The sequence below is a fragment of the Triticum aestivum genome, chromosome 3A, assembly GCF_018294505.1.
Source record: "Triticum aestivum cultivar Chinese Spring chromosome 3A, IWGSC CS RefSeq v2.1, whole genome shotgun sequence".
Classification (NCBI taxonomy): Eukaryota; Viridiplantae; Streptophyta; class Magnoliopsida; order Poales; family Poaceae; genus Triticum; species Triticum aestivum.
In genome coordinates this window covers 584,089,599-584,106,684 of record NC_057800.1, presented here as the reverse complement: position 1 = coordinate 584,106,684, position 17,086 = coordinate 584,089,599, and the positions used below count along the sequence as shown (strand labels likewise).

Below are 17,086 nucleotides of genomic sequence, written 5' to 3'. Positions count from 1 at the left end.
AGGCATCGCGGTGGAGAAGTTACTACTATATGCTACCTTCGGGTGTACGCGGGCTCGCGGGACCAGTGGACGATGTCTTTTGGTGGAGCGGTGCTTCATCATACACATGGATGGTGACAGATCTAGCTGGCATGGCGCCCCGGAGATTAGGAGTCTGATGTGCGATGATGGACTCATGCAGGAGGGTGACATTGTCTGGCGTCGTGATGGCGTCGACGTCCGGTAGACCGGGCAAGGTGGATGTAGTAGTACAACACTGAAGATGGATTGATGACAAGTGGCTGCGGCGGCCTCATACCCGGCACGCGTCCTGATTGAGGAGTGCGCCGGACTCGTAGGTGCCCCATACCCGGCAGGCGTCTTGGTTGGGACCTCAGGTTTTAGATGTTTAGGTTTGGCTGCGATGTTTGTTTGGTATTAGGCCCAGGCTATCGTCGCCTCTTCATCAATTGGATAGGAGTAATGACAGTTGTTGCTTAGACGGTGACTTTAGTCTTACTGTTGTATGATTTTATAAGGTCTTGTGAGAATAACTAATAAAGTGGTAGTATGCATCGCCCAGATGCGGAGGCCGGGGGTCCTCCTTCCTTATAAAAAACCCAAGTGTATTGTCAAAGTCACTCATTTGTGGTATTCGATTGTGCGAAATAGTAGGAATAAACAGAACTATGATTCGCAATTCATGACCATTAACCCAAGCATACTAACAACTCAAAACATAGCAATGCGCTGCAAATCACCAGGCACCAGCAGCACAACAAGCCAAACGCACCACGAAATTCCCAAATAACACGCAGCTGAAATCGCAAGCACGCAGATGGAAATGGAACGGAAAGATGGGATGGGAGGACGCAACTGCCTGGGAAGTGGGAGATGACGACCCCAGTGGCAACTAGCGCATCATGCGCCGCGCGGTGATGGCGAGCGGGCCGCGGACGCCGGCGGTGCGGACCGCGGTGGAGACACGCTGGGCGACACGGCAGACGTTGATGTTCCGGGGGACGTGGCAGTTCCTGAAGTCCCACCACACCGACACCTTCACCGCCTTGCCCTCCTCCTCGTACCACCGCCGCCTGTCGCCGCCGTAGTGCGGGCTTCCCGCCGCCTCCAATGCCGAGAAGAGGCGGCGGCGGTGGCCGTGTCCCTAGTAGCGGCAGCATGAATCGGCGCCGACACTCCCGCTCGGCCAGGGTGGGCTTTCAGTTCGTGGCAGGGTTTTGTTTGCTTAAACCCTTTTAAACAGAGGTCGAAAACCGCCCACCGTCCGATGCACTCCGAACGGCTTCGATCTGGCGGAATGGTCACACCGCCCAAACGCACTTCTCAGGTGGCCCGGATCAACAAGCCCTCGAACCCCCCAGCCGCTCCGGCGACGGTCCGGCGGTCGCCTTCCTCCTCCCGCTTCGACTAAGGTTAGCCCCCCTCCTCTCCCATCTCCTTCTGCTTCTCCGTCTTCATGCCTTCATCGTGCCCCACACTCGTGAGCTCGTTGCTCCAGATCCACGAACACGGGCAACGGTTCCTCCTCTTCTTTCAGCCAATCGTCACGTCACAGGCGAGCAGAACCTCCTCCTTCTCCTCCTACCCCCTAGATCTTTCTGGCAAACCTTCTACTTTATTTTGGTTGGCAATGAACATTTGATAATTGCCCTTATCTGACACGCCACTTTAAAATCATTACTTATAATTTAACACCTTTTCATGTTCAGAATTTGTTTCCATACGCCAGTGATTTAGCTAGAGATTAAGCATGATGTATCAATATGGACAACATGAGTTTGATTTAAAGGTCACTAGCCTGCATTGTTTAGACTCTCTTTTCCATTAGTGAATGAATCGGCTTATGTTATTTCAGGTTTAAGTGTTTCGGAACACAATGGATGGGCAGAGCAGAAAGCACAGGATTTTGATGGTGTCTGACTTTTTCTTCCCAAACTTTGGCGGTGTGGAAAGCCACATCTATTATCTATCGCAGTGCCTCCTTAAGCTTCGCCATAAGGTCTTTACCTAATGAACTACGTGTTTGTTATCCTGCTCTGCTCATTTATACTATTTCTGAGTAAACTTTTGAGAAAATGCCATTTGTTATTCTGTAGGTTGTTGTCATGACACATGCATATGGGAAACGTTCTGGAGTACGATATGTTACTGACGGCTTGAAGGTTTATTATGTGCCATGGAGGCCATTCCTGATGCAGAATACACTGCCTACATTATTCATGACATTTCCAATTATAAGGACCATTCTTATTCGTGAGAAGATATCAGTTGTGCATGGGCATCAGGCCTTTTCAACAATGTGCCATGAAGCATTGATGCATGCTAGGACGATGGGGTACAAAGTTGTCTTCACGGACCACTCGCTTTATGGTTTTGCTGATGTTGGAAGCATTCACATGAATAAGGTGCTGCAGTTTACTCTTGCAGATATTGATCAGGCCATATGTGTATCTCACACAAGCAAAGAGAACACTGTCTTGAGGTCAGGGATATCTCCAGAGAAGGTTTTCATGGTTCCTAATGCAGTGGATACTACAATGTTTACTCCCTCCTCGAACCGCTTAAGCTGTGATGTAATCATTATTGTTGTGATAAGTAGATTAGTATATTGAAAAGGTGCCGACCTTCTTGTTGAAGTCATTCCAGAAGTATGCCATTTATTTCCAAAGGTGGGTTATAGCTAAAAACTACAGCACTCTTTGCATGAGCCACTCATGAAATAAGAAAAGGTGAACTACATGTATTTACTATAAGGCCGAAAAAGTTCGTAACTCGGCATATAGACATACTGTTTTGATCACTGTCATCCTTTCTGGTCTGATATATATAATAAATTGCCTGACAGTTCAGCTTCGTAGAATGTTTTGGTTCATACGTTACCATCTTGCACCTTTACTTTCTTATTCTATGTTGTTTTGGAGTTATAGTGGATTATGTTCCCTCAGTTAATAAATCTTGGATTTCTCAGGTTCGTTTTATTGTTGGAGGCGATGGTCCAAAACGTGTGCGACTTGAAGAGATGAGGGAGAAGTTCTCCCTTCAGAATAGAGTTGAGATGTTAGGGGCTGTACCTCGTGCTCAAGTATGATCTGTTCTGATATCTGGTCATATATTTCTTAACAGGTACCTTTCTGAGTATTCATTCTTTTGTGTTCAAAATATCTAGATTGTTGGTTATATATGTGCCTTTTTCTGTTCTTACTGGATTTCTACTTTGCCATCGATTATCGTATACTCTTATCTGTTGAAATAGTCCTGTCAGGTTCCAATTTTCAGTTTTTGTTGCGATGGATGAAGTTGCTTTTACCAAACTTGTCCATTGAATTCTGAAAACCCATGGCGTCTGTGGCAATGATCACTACCATTAACAGAGTAGCTAAAATTGCTGTATTTGAATGTTTGAATGCTTAGCGCTCTCCTAGAACAGATATTTTGAGCCACTTTGGATACATTGGATCTTTTCTGCACTTGGTCATATTCGTGCCAGATTATTGAATAATTGTTCCTGTGAACCTCTGGTTCTTCAAACATGTATGTAGAATATCATGTGATAAAACATACTGATGTTGCGGGAATATTTCTTATGGAATTATAAGTATGTATTTCATGGACCTAATGCAAACAGAAAGAAAATAGTTTTTCTTTTTCACTTACATAATCCTAATATTGTTTGAAAATTAGAAGGTGGATAAGTTAACATTGTTTATGAAAGTTGTGCATAGTGCAATTAACCATGGTAATACTGAGACGTGAGGCTTAGCCTTTGCTCTTGTAGTTCGCTTACAGAAGCATTTTGCATAGCCATTCTGGAAGCAGCAAGCTGCGGGCTGTTGACAGTAAGCACTAGAGTCGGAGGGGTTCCAGAGGTATGCTATTTATAATTTTGAAGTTTTTCTTTTGTAGAGAAAAATAAATTCCAGCTAGTTGGACAATTTGCAGTTTCCTACAAATGACTCTTTTTCAGGTTCTACCAGATGACATGATAGTGCTTGCAGAACCAGATCCAGAAGATATGGTACGAGCTGTCAGGCAAGCCATCGACATACTTTCTGGTATAGATCCCCAAATTATGCATCGTCCGGTGAGTTTTAACTCTATGCACCTGGTCGACCTTACTGCGCATTGGACCCCTCTCAGAAAAGGGCGTTCTGCACCAGTTTTTCCTTTAGTAGAAAATTGATATGCAAAGTCCTTTTGTGCTTATTCAAATCTAATGTGCATCGTAGATGAAAAAACTCTATAGTTGGGATGATGTGGCCAAAAGAACAGAGATTGTCTACGATCGTGCAATGCAGTCATCAAACACTAATTTGCTAGATCGTCTTCCCCGGTGAGTAAAAGGTAGAGCAGGGACTGTAAATTCATCTTCTGTCATTTCAGATTATTTGTAACTGAAGACCAGATTTTATTTTTGGATCGTCAGCTGTCCTTACATATATTGTCTGTCAAAGTGTTAATTCTATACTTTTTATGTTCCACCACATTTTCCCAACGACGGCAAACACAAAAGGAAGTCGCTGATGTTCTGTACCCTTAATGGTGTAGATACCTCACATGTGGAGTTTGGGCAGGCAAACTGTTTTGCCTCGTTATGATCATAAATTACCTTGTGTGGTGCCTTCTAGAATTCCTCTGGGTAATTTTTTTTACCCATGCTTTTCTCATTTTCTGGAGATTGACGAAATTGTAATAGTGTTTCTCTCCCTCTCAGCCCGCTGAAGGTATTGAAGAGGTCTCAGATATAGGGCCACTGCACATTCAATTGGATTCAGCAGATGACCAGTGTGAGATGCAAGTAAATTGAACTATTCTTCCAACCATTGTGGCATGGATCGTATAGGAGGTCATGGTATCTATTTTAGGCTGGCTCCCACTCCGGAATTTCTTTCGGTGTTTCCTTGACCTGCAATGACTGTTTTGAGAACATGTCTTTATGAATGAGATTGCTGATACGGGAATTTACAGTCCTGTTGCATAAAGCTAATGGTGTGGGTAGTAATGCCATTCTCAACTTCTTGTGTGATGTAACTGTATGCTCCATCAGTATGTCGGTTGAACTGTCTCTTGTGCCAATCCTGGGACGCCAGCTGCTTGTTCGTGCTAGTTTTGACTACAAGAGATTACGGTTTTTGATATTGATTTGGATGATAAACTTTGGAGACAGTTGGCATAAAATTTTGAAGCTCGTTTTGTCATGAATTTGCTCTTTTTGGAAACATATGGAGATAACTTGGTTGGTCCATCCAAATTCAGTATGTGTTCTGCTGCCGCCATGTCTTTCCATGGTAAAAGTTGCAGCGGTGGATTGGCCCCATGCCGTATGTTATTAATATTATTGACAAACCAACAGAAAGTACTCACAGAAGTGGTCGTGCCGGAGTGGTTATCGGGCATGACTAGAAATCATGTGGGCTTTGCCCGCGCAGGTTCGAATCCTGCCGACCACGCAATTTTTGCGTCAAATGTGCTCTATGCATTTTCTGCTTAATTTATGATTATATTTTCTCCAACAAAATATTTTTAATTAAAAGTATTATTCCACGAATTTTGTTCCATAACTCATATTTGTTACGGGTGACGAGATTGGCAGTTTTTTGTCAAATATTTTTCTGTATGTGTTTTTTGCTTAATTTATGTTTACATTTTATTCCACAATTTTTTTTCTATAACTCATTTTTCGTTCACCTACTTCAATAGGACCCCGGTGAATTTCGAACGTTCGGAATTTAAGCATGACAACCTAAACATTTTTTATGGCAATTTTAGTTCGGATTTTCATGTTTGCCAACTAAACTTGTCACCTCGCGTCAACTAAAGTTGCCATAAAAAACGTTCGGGTTGCCATGCTTAAAAGCCAAACTTTTGGGATTCGTCATTTCCGTTTCAATATTTTACTTAGTGTGTGTGTTGACTTATTGTTGTACAGGTGACAGATTGACAATTCAGTCACTTTGACTTAGCGTCAGGAGTGCTTGCTTCTTCACCTTTGTGGGAAAGTCTCGGGAGAGTGGTCGTGGCTTCTTTTCTTTGGCAATGGTGGAAGAAGAGTTAATTCAATGGAATGGGTTACGCGGCGATTTGTCTCCGTGAGATTGGCATGTTTCTAACCACAAAGAGTGGTAGTAATTTTTTTTCTATAACTCATTTTTTGTTCACCTATTTCAATAGGACTCTGGTAAATTCCGAACGTTCAGATTTTAAGCATGGCAACCCAAACATATTTTTATGGCAATTTTAGTTCAGATTTTCATGTTTGCCAACTAAACTTGCCACCTCGCGTCAACTAAACTTGCTATAAAAATCGTTCGGGTTACCATGCTTAAAAGCCTAACGTTTAGGATTCATCATTTCCATTTTAATATTTTACTTAGTGTGGGTGTTGACTTATTGTTGTACGGGTGACGAGATTGACAATTCAGTCACTTTGAAGAAATTCAACATGCCAGGTTGATGAAACACGTATTTATTCTCCAAGGCCGAGCCTTGTGCAAATAGAGCTGCTTTGGCCGGAGCCTTCCGCGTAGCTTCCTCCGGTACGGCGAGTCCGGAACTGGCCATGGATGACGCATCGCAGTGACAGTGGCAGTTTTGCTATTCCGGGCGTCTCATCATACCCTTTGGGAAAAAAGTACAGATAAGCCTAAAGAGTATCCAATTTGGATCACATAACCCTTCATGTTTAAAACTGAGTTCTTAATGCCATCCCCAAAACTATTCTAAACCAGACAAATCACCCTCTAGACACCACTTAAGGCCTCGTTTGATGGAATAGGATTGGGGAGGTTTTGGGAGGTGGGGATTTTAAGGAGTAAGTGAATCCACTTTTTTTCCATCCAATATTTTGAAAAGATTAAAAAAAAATAAACGGATCGTGCCGTGCCGACCCGTGTGCCCAGCCTCCAAGCCCAAGCACGGTCCAAGGCGTGCCGCGGGCTGTGCCGGGATGCTCACGTGATAGCCTGGTTGGCCTGGCCCGTTTGACCAGCTATACACCCAATCCCCTCAAATCCCTTTGAAAGGCCCCAAACCCCTTCATATACAATCCACTTTGTATAAAGTTGTTTGGTAGGCGGGGTTTGCATATATATCCTCTATAACACTAAGCTCTCTAATTTAAAAGGCCTCGCAATTAATTAAGGTATTCAATTTAAAATTAATCATTCAATTTTGACCTTTAATCCTTGACTTGACTTGGTCAATCCTTGGTTTTTTTTGCGGGTGAAAGGAGTGTATATTAATTAAGTAGTGTGTCTACACTCAGTTTCACAGATCATACATAAATCCTCTGGCCCAGAGCTAAACCAAATGGCCGTACGCTGAGAAGAACGTCCCATATGTGCCATATAGTGAGCAGCAGCATTGCATGGCCTACCTGCATGCACGAATTTGTGACATCGGATGCCATGCAGCAGGCTCTTCACCTCCTCTACCATACTAGCCACAGCTGATCGATTCATGCATATGTCATTCAGCATGTCCACTGCTTCTTTACAATCAAGTTCAATGATCAGGTTGTTATCAGTGTGAGCGAGTGCCAGACCGATTCCTTCGAGGCAAGCAGCTAGCTCCGCCTCAAGCGGCGAGTAGCATGAGCGGAGATAACGACAGGACGAGAAAATCACAGCTCCCTTGTCATCCCGCAACACCATTCCAGCTCCTCCCGTACTCTCTCCATGCACATAGGAGCCATCCACATTGAGTTTTGCCCATCCAACAGGAGGCTTCATCCACCTAGGCCCCTCTGTTTCAGCATGTGGCGACCTGGTCTGAATGTTAGTTGGTTGGCCTGCACACTGTAACACCATCTTACCCTTCGTGATATCTCCCTTGGGATACTGTTTTATGCACAGAAGGGACTCAATATATCCATTGAGAAAGCGTCTCGACGTCTCGACGAGTGGCGCTGGCTTGTGATGTGTGACCTCATTCCGGCAGTGCCAAGCACGCCAGAAAGTCATCAAAATGATCATGCGCTGGGTCTCATTGCAGCCGGCTAGGAGGTTAATCCTTGGTTTTTTTTTGAGATAGCTTACCAGGCTTGCTGCCTGGTGGTTAATCCTTGGTTATGGCCTAATGAAATCTCTAACTTCATTAAGCTCCCGGATTTTCAAGCCCCTCATTCAACTGAGGTCTTCAATTTAGATTGAATACACAATTGATTGTGTCGTTGGCCTGTGCTTTATGGTGGGATCTCTAGATGAATGGATCCCTTGGTAAGTGCTTAAGTGATGTGGGCCTTCATTGACAAAAAGGAAATATCGACTATGACACGTTTAGCATCAACACGACACAGGCGGCCAACAACATAGGTAATTTTCTAATGTGTTTGTATTAATTAAAAGACACCCTCCAGTCACACGGTCAAAAAGACCTACACAAATACCACAATAAAAAAAATGAAAATTATACTATGGATTGCCCATAGCAAACACTCTCCCACCAATCACTTCCCAGATTTTCACCGTTGGGCCACTCTTTTCCTAATTTTTAACCATAAATTGACACATTCATTTGTAACCATGATTCCGTAAAGTCTGTCCATAGATATCTCTGGTAAAAAAACATACTCCATTGTTTCCCCCACACACCAAACCAACTAGCACGTAAATAATTTTCACAACTTATAAAAATTATCACATAAAACAAAACATGTACAACCCTAAGGACATAAGCGGCGCAGCAAAGCGCGCACTGCCTTTCTTGTAAGATATGACGCGCGACACCCAGCCAGGAGGGGGCTTCCCTACAACCAAGAGCAGGGGAGAATCTTCGAGAGATAATTGGGACTATTTTTCTTGTCTATTCACTGATATTCCTAGGCATTATATAGCCAACTTACAAACTTGGAGGCTAAGTCGAACTAACAAACATTAGGAAATAACCAACTTAAGAATCAAGAAATATCTCTGAAAGATTTAAACTGCTAAGGGTAAATAGGGATACTTGCTGGAAAATCATTGTCTATGAGGCACTAATGTTCACACTGCTCAGTTTATCATCAAGCATGGTCCGCTTCCGCTTCTAAGAAATGAATTTCCAGGCAAGCTGCATCACATTGTCATCAATATACGGCCGCAAGTCCCACATTAGACAATAGCCATCTAGCTCCGACGATGGTGTTTTAAGGCACAGTGCCTTGACTATCTTCTCCTGCAGGATAGCAAACTTCTGTCACAAAATAGCAACCAAAAGTAAACAGAAAGTAGTGGCATGTAGATGCTTCTTTGCGAACCTGCATCGAATAATCCAGCTTTAACATATTCTGAACCAGAATCATAACGCTCGAGTAAGATACTGCGCTGTCCAGCGGATCCACAGACTGCCCTTCATCCTGGTAAAATATGGTGCCAACATTTTTGGGTGAGGCTTAGTCAATGTTCCTACAGGCCATAGTATTTTAACCAACTGAAAAACTCGAGGCTGAAGTAATAAAGCATGGGGCGGAAAGACTACAAAGAGAATTCACACCTCAGAACAATCTGCTGGCAGGTTATTATCGCCATTAGAGCAATCTGAAGCTTCTAAGATACTAAGGCTGGCTGTTAGCGTAGTGCTATAAACATCCTCGGCCAGGCATTCAAGTTCTTCAATCAAAACTTTAGCTGGGGAAAATAAAATGGAAAACATAAAAATATTAGACAGCACAGGTCAGTAGTAAGGTATGAGCAGATGAATGATGAGTTTAAGTTCGATATCCACGAAAAGAGAACATGAAGGTTCATTGTTGTGCACATTGTAAAATGAGGACGTGAAAGTGAAAGAAAATGCTTCTACTAGCAAGTACTGTGTGTCTTAAAGAAAAGAGGAAAAGGGAGAAGGAATTAGGAAACGCAAAAATTCAAACAAAGACCAGTGTGCGTGCCTCTGAGTAAATTAGACCATCACAGCTGTTTCACTGCAACTAAGTAACAACACCTTCTCTGAGACCATGGAATAAGTTATGCAGTAATGATTAACAGAGAGATGAAGCTACCTTTATTTATATGGTCCTCAAGTTTCTCCTCGCAAGACTGTACTGCAAAAAGTTACTGTACTATCAGACAGAAATAGTTAAAAAGCTACTGACTAAATGTAAATATGTTTGTTACAAATGAGAGATACTAGTTTCAGCCAAATAGACATGTCCAAAGATAAGAATCATGCATAATAACTAGGGTCCTATATTAAAACCCTAGTGTTACAAAGAGTTACTTGAATTTATAATATCTTTTGGTACCATGAGTTCTGGCTGATTTGCAACAGAACAGGTATTTCCCCTAACAATCAGAATCTATCCACTGTCATTGGCCTGTCACTGAGCTCAAACTCTATATCTAACACTCTAATATAATCGAAACTCTTATCGATAACCTTACAATTAAACTAACAGATCAAAACCTGAACATAGATAATGCAGTTGTGCCCTGCTGCCACAGTAACCAAGATGCACAATATTTCAGCATCGTGGGTTGCACAAGAGGGCCTACTCATTTGATCACAGCAGCACGCTAAAAAAGCTGAAGCATTGTATAGTATTCTACATGGCATTTTTCTGTACTGTGAGTTACATACACACAGCAGTGTAACTTCATCTAATCAACTAGATAAAAAGACCACCAGGAAGAAATTCAAATGGAAAAACATATCTGCTAGATTAATAATAAAACAGCAGCGCTCTAGTATAGATACACGATACACTCAGGCACAGGAAAAGTGACTTTTAACTTACACTGGTTAATATTCCAGATACTTTGGTGCTGAAGGTGGCAGCCTGCTTCAAGATAGGACTTCAGTCGATCAGTGTAGTTAGATTTGACTAACTGACTGACAGCACCTGATTCCATGGGAATCATTGGTCTTCGAAAATGCTCTGAAATAAGTGAGTCATGGAATTTGAACATAAGTGCAAAAGAAATAATAGGGGACTGTGCAGTATCTATCAACACAATAATGTTCAGAAATCCAAGCAAGATTTTTATGCATAAGTTGTTCACTGGCAATTGACACCTCAAAACCTTACCATGAAATTTACTTCATAAACTTCACTGGCAAATTCACCAAAGCTTAGAGCAGAAATTTACTTCATGAAAAAAATTACAGCTTCAAGAAACTACCAAATAAAATTGTCGAAATGCGAAATCAATTTATCACTTTGTTCAGTATTACAGTACAAGAAATGCTAGTAAAAAATGTTAACATCTGTGAGAGCAAATGATGAAGGTTTCTACTTTAGCAGTTTAGCGCCATGTCTGGAGCACACTTTAGGACCCTGGCTGCTTACATATCTTCTAAGTTCCTAACTATCAATAGGTCTGACATGTCAGCAAATGGGGGAATCACTAGACCTATTAATTGTACAAATAGGGATTCTAGGAAAGGGACTTCCATAAAAAATGGTCAGAGAATACAATACAAAGCAAAGGAACCAACACTGGGGTATTCATGGAGAAGAATGAACCAACCTAATTCCTGATGAAACTTTACAAGAAACATTTTTCCGGCATCAACTAGCTCCTCATATTGTGTAACTCTGTTGACAATAACAACACACACATATATGATTAGTACAAAAAATTCACAACCACAGGAAAAGTAGAAAAATAAAATTTCAATAGAAGTGTCTATGCGGAGCAAGGAAACACATACTAGTTGTATCCTACAAACCAGCTGGGCATATATCACCAAAAAATGTTCTCCAAAACACACAAAAGAAGGGAGTAATATATCGTTCCTTCCAAATTCAAGTCAAGAAGTAAAAGTTCACGCACAATTCAAAGGGGAATACTAGACACGACTCCTTGAGATGGCTGACGCTTGTTGGGTAATCACATTGTTGTTCCAAAAATAAGTGGATTGTTCTACTAGTAATTGTAAATGAAGTTACAACAGTTATAGATTGATAAAGTTTTCAGTTATGAATAGCATCATTTTTTAAGATTAGCTAATAATTATTTTGATAAACATGTACTGCGACATTTGGTGAAAAGCTATATACATGTTCTGCGACATTTTAACTGAGTTACCCGATGTCAGTACTAAATGTTGAAAACTTTCTGTCGATATCTGGTTCTCTGCTCCTACCAACTGTGTCATCAAACCATGTTAATTCGCAATGGGCTTTTGTTTCCACTACAGCTCCGCCAATTCACTATGTCCACTGCAAATGGTGAATCAATCAAGTGTATGATATTCAAAAGATTCAGGTCACTAATTACTTGGTCATGAAATCAAAGAAGCAGCGCCGAGCTTCCTCCTTGGACATTGGCGCCAACAGCGGGGAGACCTGGTGTACTGCTGCTTCATCCACCATAAAGTCCAGCTAAACCTGACGCGGAGAAAGATCTGACTGAAAGAAAAAGGAAAAAGAAATAGAAGTAAGGTTGGAGGAATTTGATGATCTGTAACAAAGTCGGTGGATCTTTGATCATATATATCCAAAGTTAGTCAGCCTTTGATGAAATATTCAAAGTCGATTATTTGGTTTGATGATATATGTTCAAGATGTTTTTACAAATACAGAACAAATAAACTATACAAAAATATACTAATATGCCCTTGTTGGATCGCTGCTCTCCAGCACATTGTTCGGATGTGCCGCGAGGAACTCCTCGGCGGATATGGTGTGAGCATACTCGTTGACATGGATACCAAGTCGCGACGAAGCGCCCATCCCTATACACAGCAAGCACAGATCTTCAAGAGCACAGACGAGTCAGGTTCATCAGAGCTAGGGTTGCAGTGAACCCCGGGCCAAAAACTAGGCGCTTATGACCAACGGCGGATCTAGAATTTGAATACAGAGTGATCCACCTTACAAAAAATTGACAACAAAATTATGTACATGCGTATGTGTTCATCGGTTCATGTACTGTACTGTACTGGATAACAATTAGCAACTTGCTCTTGATTGTTTGTGCTAGCTAGCAGGGATCATCATTGTTCTCTGAATAGCAATTAGCAAACAATTACTCCCTCCGTCCCATAATATAAGAACGTTTTGATACTACACTAGTGTCAAAAACGTTCTTATATTATGGGACGGAGGGAGTAGCAACCTAGTCCACCTCAGTCTTACCTTCGGCTCTGGACAAACCGCAAATCGACTCTGCAAAAAAGTGGCTGCAGGCTGCTGCTCAGCTCCCAGCTGCTAGCCTGTTATGTTGCACGTCTCCAGGCCCCAGGGCCCAGGGTGCACGCCTGCACACCGCCGGCCGCCGGGGAGACTGATGTGGCTGGCCGCCGGCGCAGGGCGCAGGCGCGCAGCCACTTGCAGGCAAGGCGGCTTGAGTTGGAGGGCGGGGAAGGGTGCGGCGTGCCGGGCTACGGCGGGGCGTCCGGGTCCGGCGGGGGGCGGCTGGTGCGGGAGAGAGGACAGAGCAGGCGCTCGGCTGGAGCAGAGGAGTCGGTCCTGCTGGCCTGTTGTGCTGCGGGCCGGGACGACGGGGCCGATTGTACCCTCTCAGCCTCCAGCACAAACCTAGCATTGAAGAAATACAGAAATTTTCAGTTGGTTCATCTAGTAAAACAAAGAATTTTTGTATCAACTGATGCATACGAAATACTTTCCAAAAAGATCTGCTATGCTAACTTGACAATCACATGTTCAACCACCCTGAAAGTAGTCTCAAATGAACACAAGTTATGGTTTGTACCTATTTTTAAAGAGAGCCGAGCTAATACGAATAGCCACAGCTCAGTAGACCAACTGCACCAATTTTTGCAATTGAGCCAAATACAAGATCATCAGATCCATAGGAGAACTAGCTAGTAAAATTAGATCGGGAGTACCCTAACGAAAACATAAGGCGAGCTAATAAGCAACTCTTATTCAGAATTACCCAGCAATTGGCAATAACACGCACAAATCAAACGCTGCAACGGGCAAGCCGGTCACTAGGCAGATCATCGCTGGTGGGACACTATCTAGCATCAAAAGAGCTTCAGGTGCGAAATCGATAAGCTAAACCCCGACTTGAGCAGGCGAATCATAGCACGAACAGTGAAAACGCCATCACCTTTACTGCTTATCGAGCAAGGGGGGCACAGATCTTCCCCACGGAGAACTCAATCCCCACCCACAAGGCCACAACGAACACTAGATAGAGAATAAGACACGAGCATAATCGATCCCGTCGGTCAGAGACCCCCAGGGCTCACTATCTATGAGCAACAGCGTACCTCCGAGGAAGCTCTGGCGGGCGGGCTGGCGGCTACCACGAGGCGAGGGCGGGGAAAGCTCCAAGAAGCGGAAGGAACAAAGCAGCCGGAGCTGAACTCCTGTACTGGAACCCAGCGACCCGGCCAAAAGGAGGGGAAGCCAATAGCAAGAAGCGATCGACCGGGCGCCGGGGTCAAATCACAGCGGCGTCAGCGCAGAAATGCTGCAGTGCCGGGCGTCTTCGTCTCCCCGCGCGGTGGGGCAGCGGCTGATAGAAGTGCGGGTCGGGAGCTTGGACCGCCGCTTTCGGCGGCGACTTCGCGGTGCAGCGAAGCGGATTTGGTGGCGGTGGGGGGGGGGGGGCGGCGATGGCGATCGCCAGAGGGCGAGGAGAAGGGAAAGAAAAGAAAAGAAAAAAAGAAGAAGGGGAAAAGGAAGGGCGGCAGTGGCGGAGAAAGCGGAAGGGAGTGGGCGGGCCCGGCCTTTCTGTCTCTCTGTTAATGCGGCTGCCCCGCCTCGTTTGACTGGTAGGTGGGTGCCACGTCGCGTGGGGCCGGGGCTGTCAGGGGGAGAGGGGCGGGCCATGCCTGCGTGGAGGAAGGCGACGGCGGCGAGGGATTACCCTTTTCCTGCTGGGCAGCCTGGCGGGCAGGGTCTGGCTGGTGTCGGGCCGGCGGCACCGTCCACGGCGCGGACGATCGTCCTTTTCGCTGCTGCTGCCGCCGTCAGGCGGGCATGGTCGGTTGCTTCGCTGTGGAAGTTCTCACGCGCACGCGCACGCGCGCAAGAGAGAGAAGAAGGGCGGAAATGATTTGACCGTAGCTCATAGTGTTACGGTTTTTTTATGAGATAAGTAGGGTTCAAGTCTTAGACTTTGCTCACGTTCTAGACTTACTTTAGATTTTTGTTTTGGCAATGTCCGTTCAGTGGGAGGAAATGTTTCCATCGACTACGAAACATGTGTGACGACTTCATCAATCTGAAGTATACAGGTGGGTGTATATACATGTATGTGAGCATCCGCAAAAATGCATTCATTGTTGCAGAAACTAAACTGATCTTGTGTTGTTGGCTTTTTATAAAGCGTGAATTTTAGTGATCAAACAAAGCATCAAGTATACAAACACATATGAGTACACATCTTGTCTTTAGGTCGTACACAGTCAACGCTTAGAGCAATGCTAACAATCATTGATAAGTATAAAAATGCATCATCATGTTTTACGTTTAGTTTTGTATCATGGGATTAGTCAGAATTTTACCGGGCTCGCACACCTTTTTATTGATTTTATCAGGATCCTTAACGCGAGATGCAAAGAAAAATAATCTTGAGATATGATGTGAAAATCATGTTAATTTACGTGAAAAAACATCTCATAAAGAGTACAAGGCAAGAACGGCAAAAATCAGCCACATGAGGGACTCCATGGAAGAAGACAACTTCTAGTACGAGCACGCGCGCTCGTACGAGTTAGCGCCCCCACCTCGTGTTCAACTATTTTAACCCCGTGCCTTCAAATCGAGAGAATAAGCAACACAGAGATCGGAAACTCCGCCAGACTCAAGAACCCTAGCCTCTGGAAGGGTTCTGGAGAGTGGAATCAATAGAAGGGTTTCACAACACCATCATCTCGGTTAAGAGGACTATGACATCAACCATTTCCATTCTTTGTAATAAAAAACCCTAGTGGATCTGTTCTTGTATTACTTTGATCGTTCATCTATGTTCATCATGATTTACCCTTTGGTGTTTATCGTTCTCATGTCCAAGTAGACTCCCTAGTTCTCGGGGATATGAAGAAAGCCTAGTAAGTTTAGCTGATGAACGCCGATAGGATTTGATATCCTCTTTGTATGTTCATGTTAATAATCTTCTCGATGTTAATTAGTTGAAGTCGATCACCCAACATTTACCTCTTTGGGAGAAAAGATTATCACCATTGATGTGATTGTGGGTTTTCGGAGGTACCGCGATGACATAAGCTACTTCCCTCCTTCCTGAACATTGCAATAGGGATCAGCGGAGACTATCTTTAGCTGCATCCATGGGAAGTCCTTAATCACTGTTCTGAAAACAGAATGTGGGGAGGAACCATTGTGGTGTATGTGATGCGTAGTTGTTGCATGTATGCATGCATTTGTACTTGGCTCTGTCCACTTTTAGAATGATACTATCTCTCCAATGAATCAATGATTTTTGCATGATTCGTGATATATTGCTATCAACTTTAAACACCATGGAAATGAATTTTATTGAATTTATTGGACTAACATATTAACTCAGTGCCCAGTGCTAGCTCATATGTTTTGCTATTTTGTGTTTCAGATAATACTCAGAAAAGTTCTTGAAAAAATCCAAAAAACGAGATTCATAAGTTTCGAGAATAGGAGGACACTTGGAGACTGGGGCCCACACCAGAGGCTACCCCAGTGCCTAGGCGCATATGGCCTGTGGGGGATGGCTGGCCTCCGGTGCCCGATGGTCCATATATACCCCCATTTGCGCACCCTAATGGTCGAGAAATTTTCCATCGCCGTCACATTGCGTTTTCTAGGTGATCTTCATTTTTAACCCTGATCTAGACCGCTGCCGAAGGGGGAAATTCATCACCATCTTCATCAAACTCGATCATCGTGCTCCAAGATGAGTTGCGAGTTGTACACCCCCGGATGACAGTAGCCAATGTTGTAATCTCTCCTCCTAGATGTATTTTCCATGTTTAATACAATAACTACATGAGCTACCATATATGATTGTAGTTTATCAGATGAGTTTGTGGTCGTGATGTAGATCATGTAATGGATTAACTATATATGTTCAGATTTGTTCATGATTCATATTTGATATATGGATGCATATTTCCTTCTAGATGCATGTATTCTCTTGGCCAACTTAGATTTCTAGCATTGTGGAAGTGGTGCGCATTAGTTTGGTTCAAGAGTTACAAG

General features: G+C 43.6%; 1 protein-coding gene, 1 non-coding gene and 1 pseudogene across 5 annotated transcripts; 2 read left to right on the top strand and 1 right to left on the bottom strand.

The window, feature by feature from the left end:
* Positions 1 to 1,282: 1,282 nt before the first annotated feature.
* On the top strand, positions 1,283 to 5,105 carry LOC123058705 (phosphatidylinositol N-acetylglucosaminyltransferase subunit A-like; annotated as a pseudogene).
* A 260-nt stretch (positions 5,106 to 5,365) lies between these two features.
* On the top strand, positions 5,366 to 5,447 carry TRNAS-AGA (transfer RNA serine (anticodon AGA)). The gene has a single exon. It is a non-coding gene; the product is annotated as a tRNA-Ser (tRNA).
* Positions 5,448 to 8,597: 3,150 nt separating this feature from the next.
* On the bottom strand, positions 8,598 to 14,523 carry LOC123062380 (uncharacterized). 4 transcript variants are annotated; one of them, XM_044485863.1, is made up of 9 exons: positions 14,158 to 14,523; positions 13,055 to 13,456; positions 12,195 to 12,651; positions 11,442 to 11,509; positions 10,709 to 10,849; positions 9,974 to 10,015; positions 9,469 to 9,602; positions 9,233 to 9,331; positions 8,598 to 9,150 (listed from the first exon to the last, which is right to left on the bottom strand). In XM_044485863.1, the coding sequence occupies exons 3-9, from the start codon at positions 12,287 to 12,289 to the stop codon at positions 9,022 to 9,024; spliced, it is 708 nt and encodes a 235-aa protein (XP_044341798.1). In that variant the 5' UTR covers positions 12,290 to 12,651; positions 13,055 to 13,456; positions 14,158 to 14,523; the 3' UTR covers positions 8,598 to 9,021. The 4 variants fall into 4 exon arrangements, with proteins under 4 accessions (XP_044341798.1, XP_044341800.1, XP_044341797.1 ...); XM_044485865.1 differs by having other exon boundaries at positions 12,003 to 12,325; XM_044485862.1 differs by having other exon boundaries at positions 12,195 to 12,325.
* Positions 14,524 to 17,086: the final 2,563 nt, after the last annotated feature.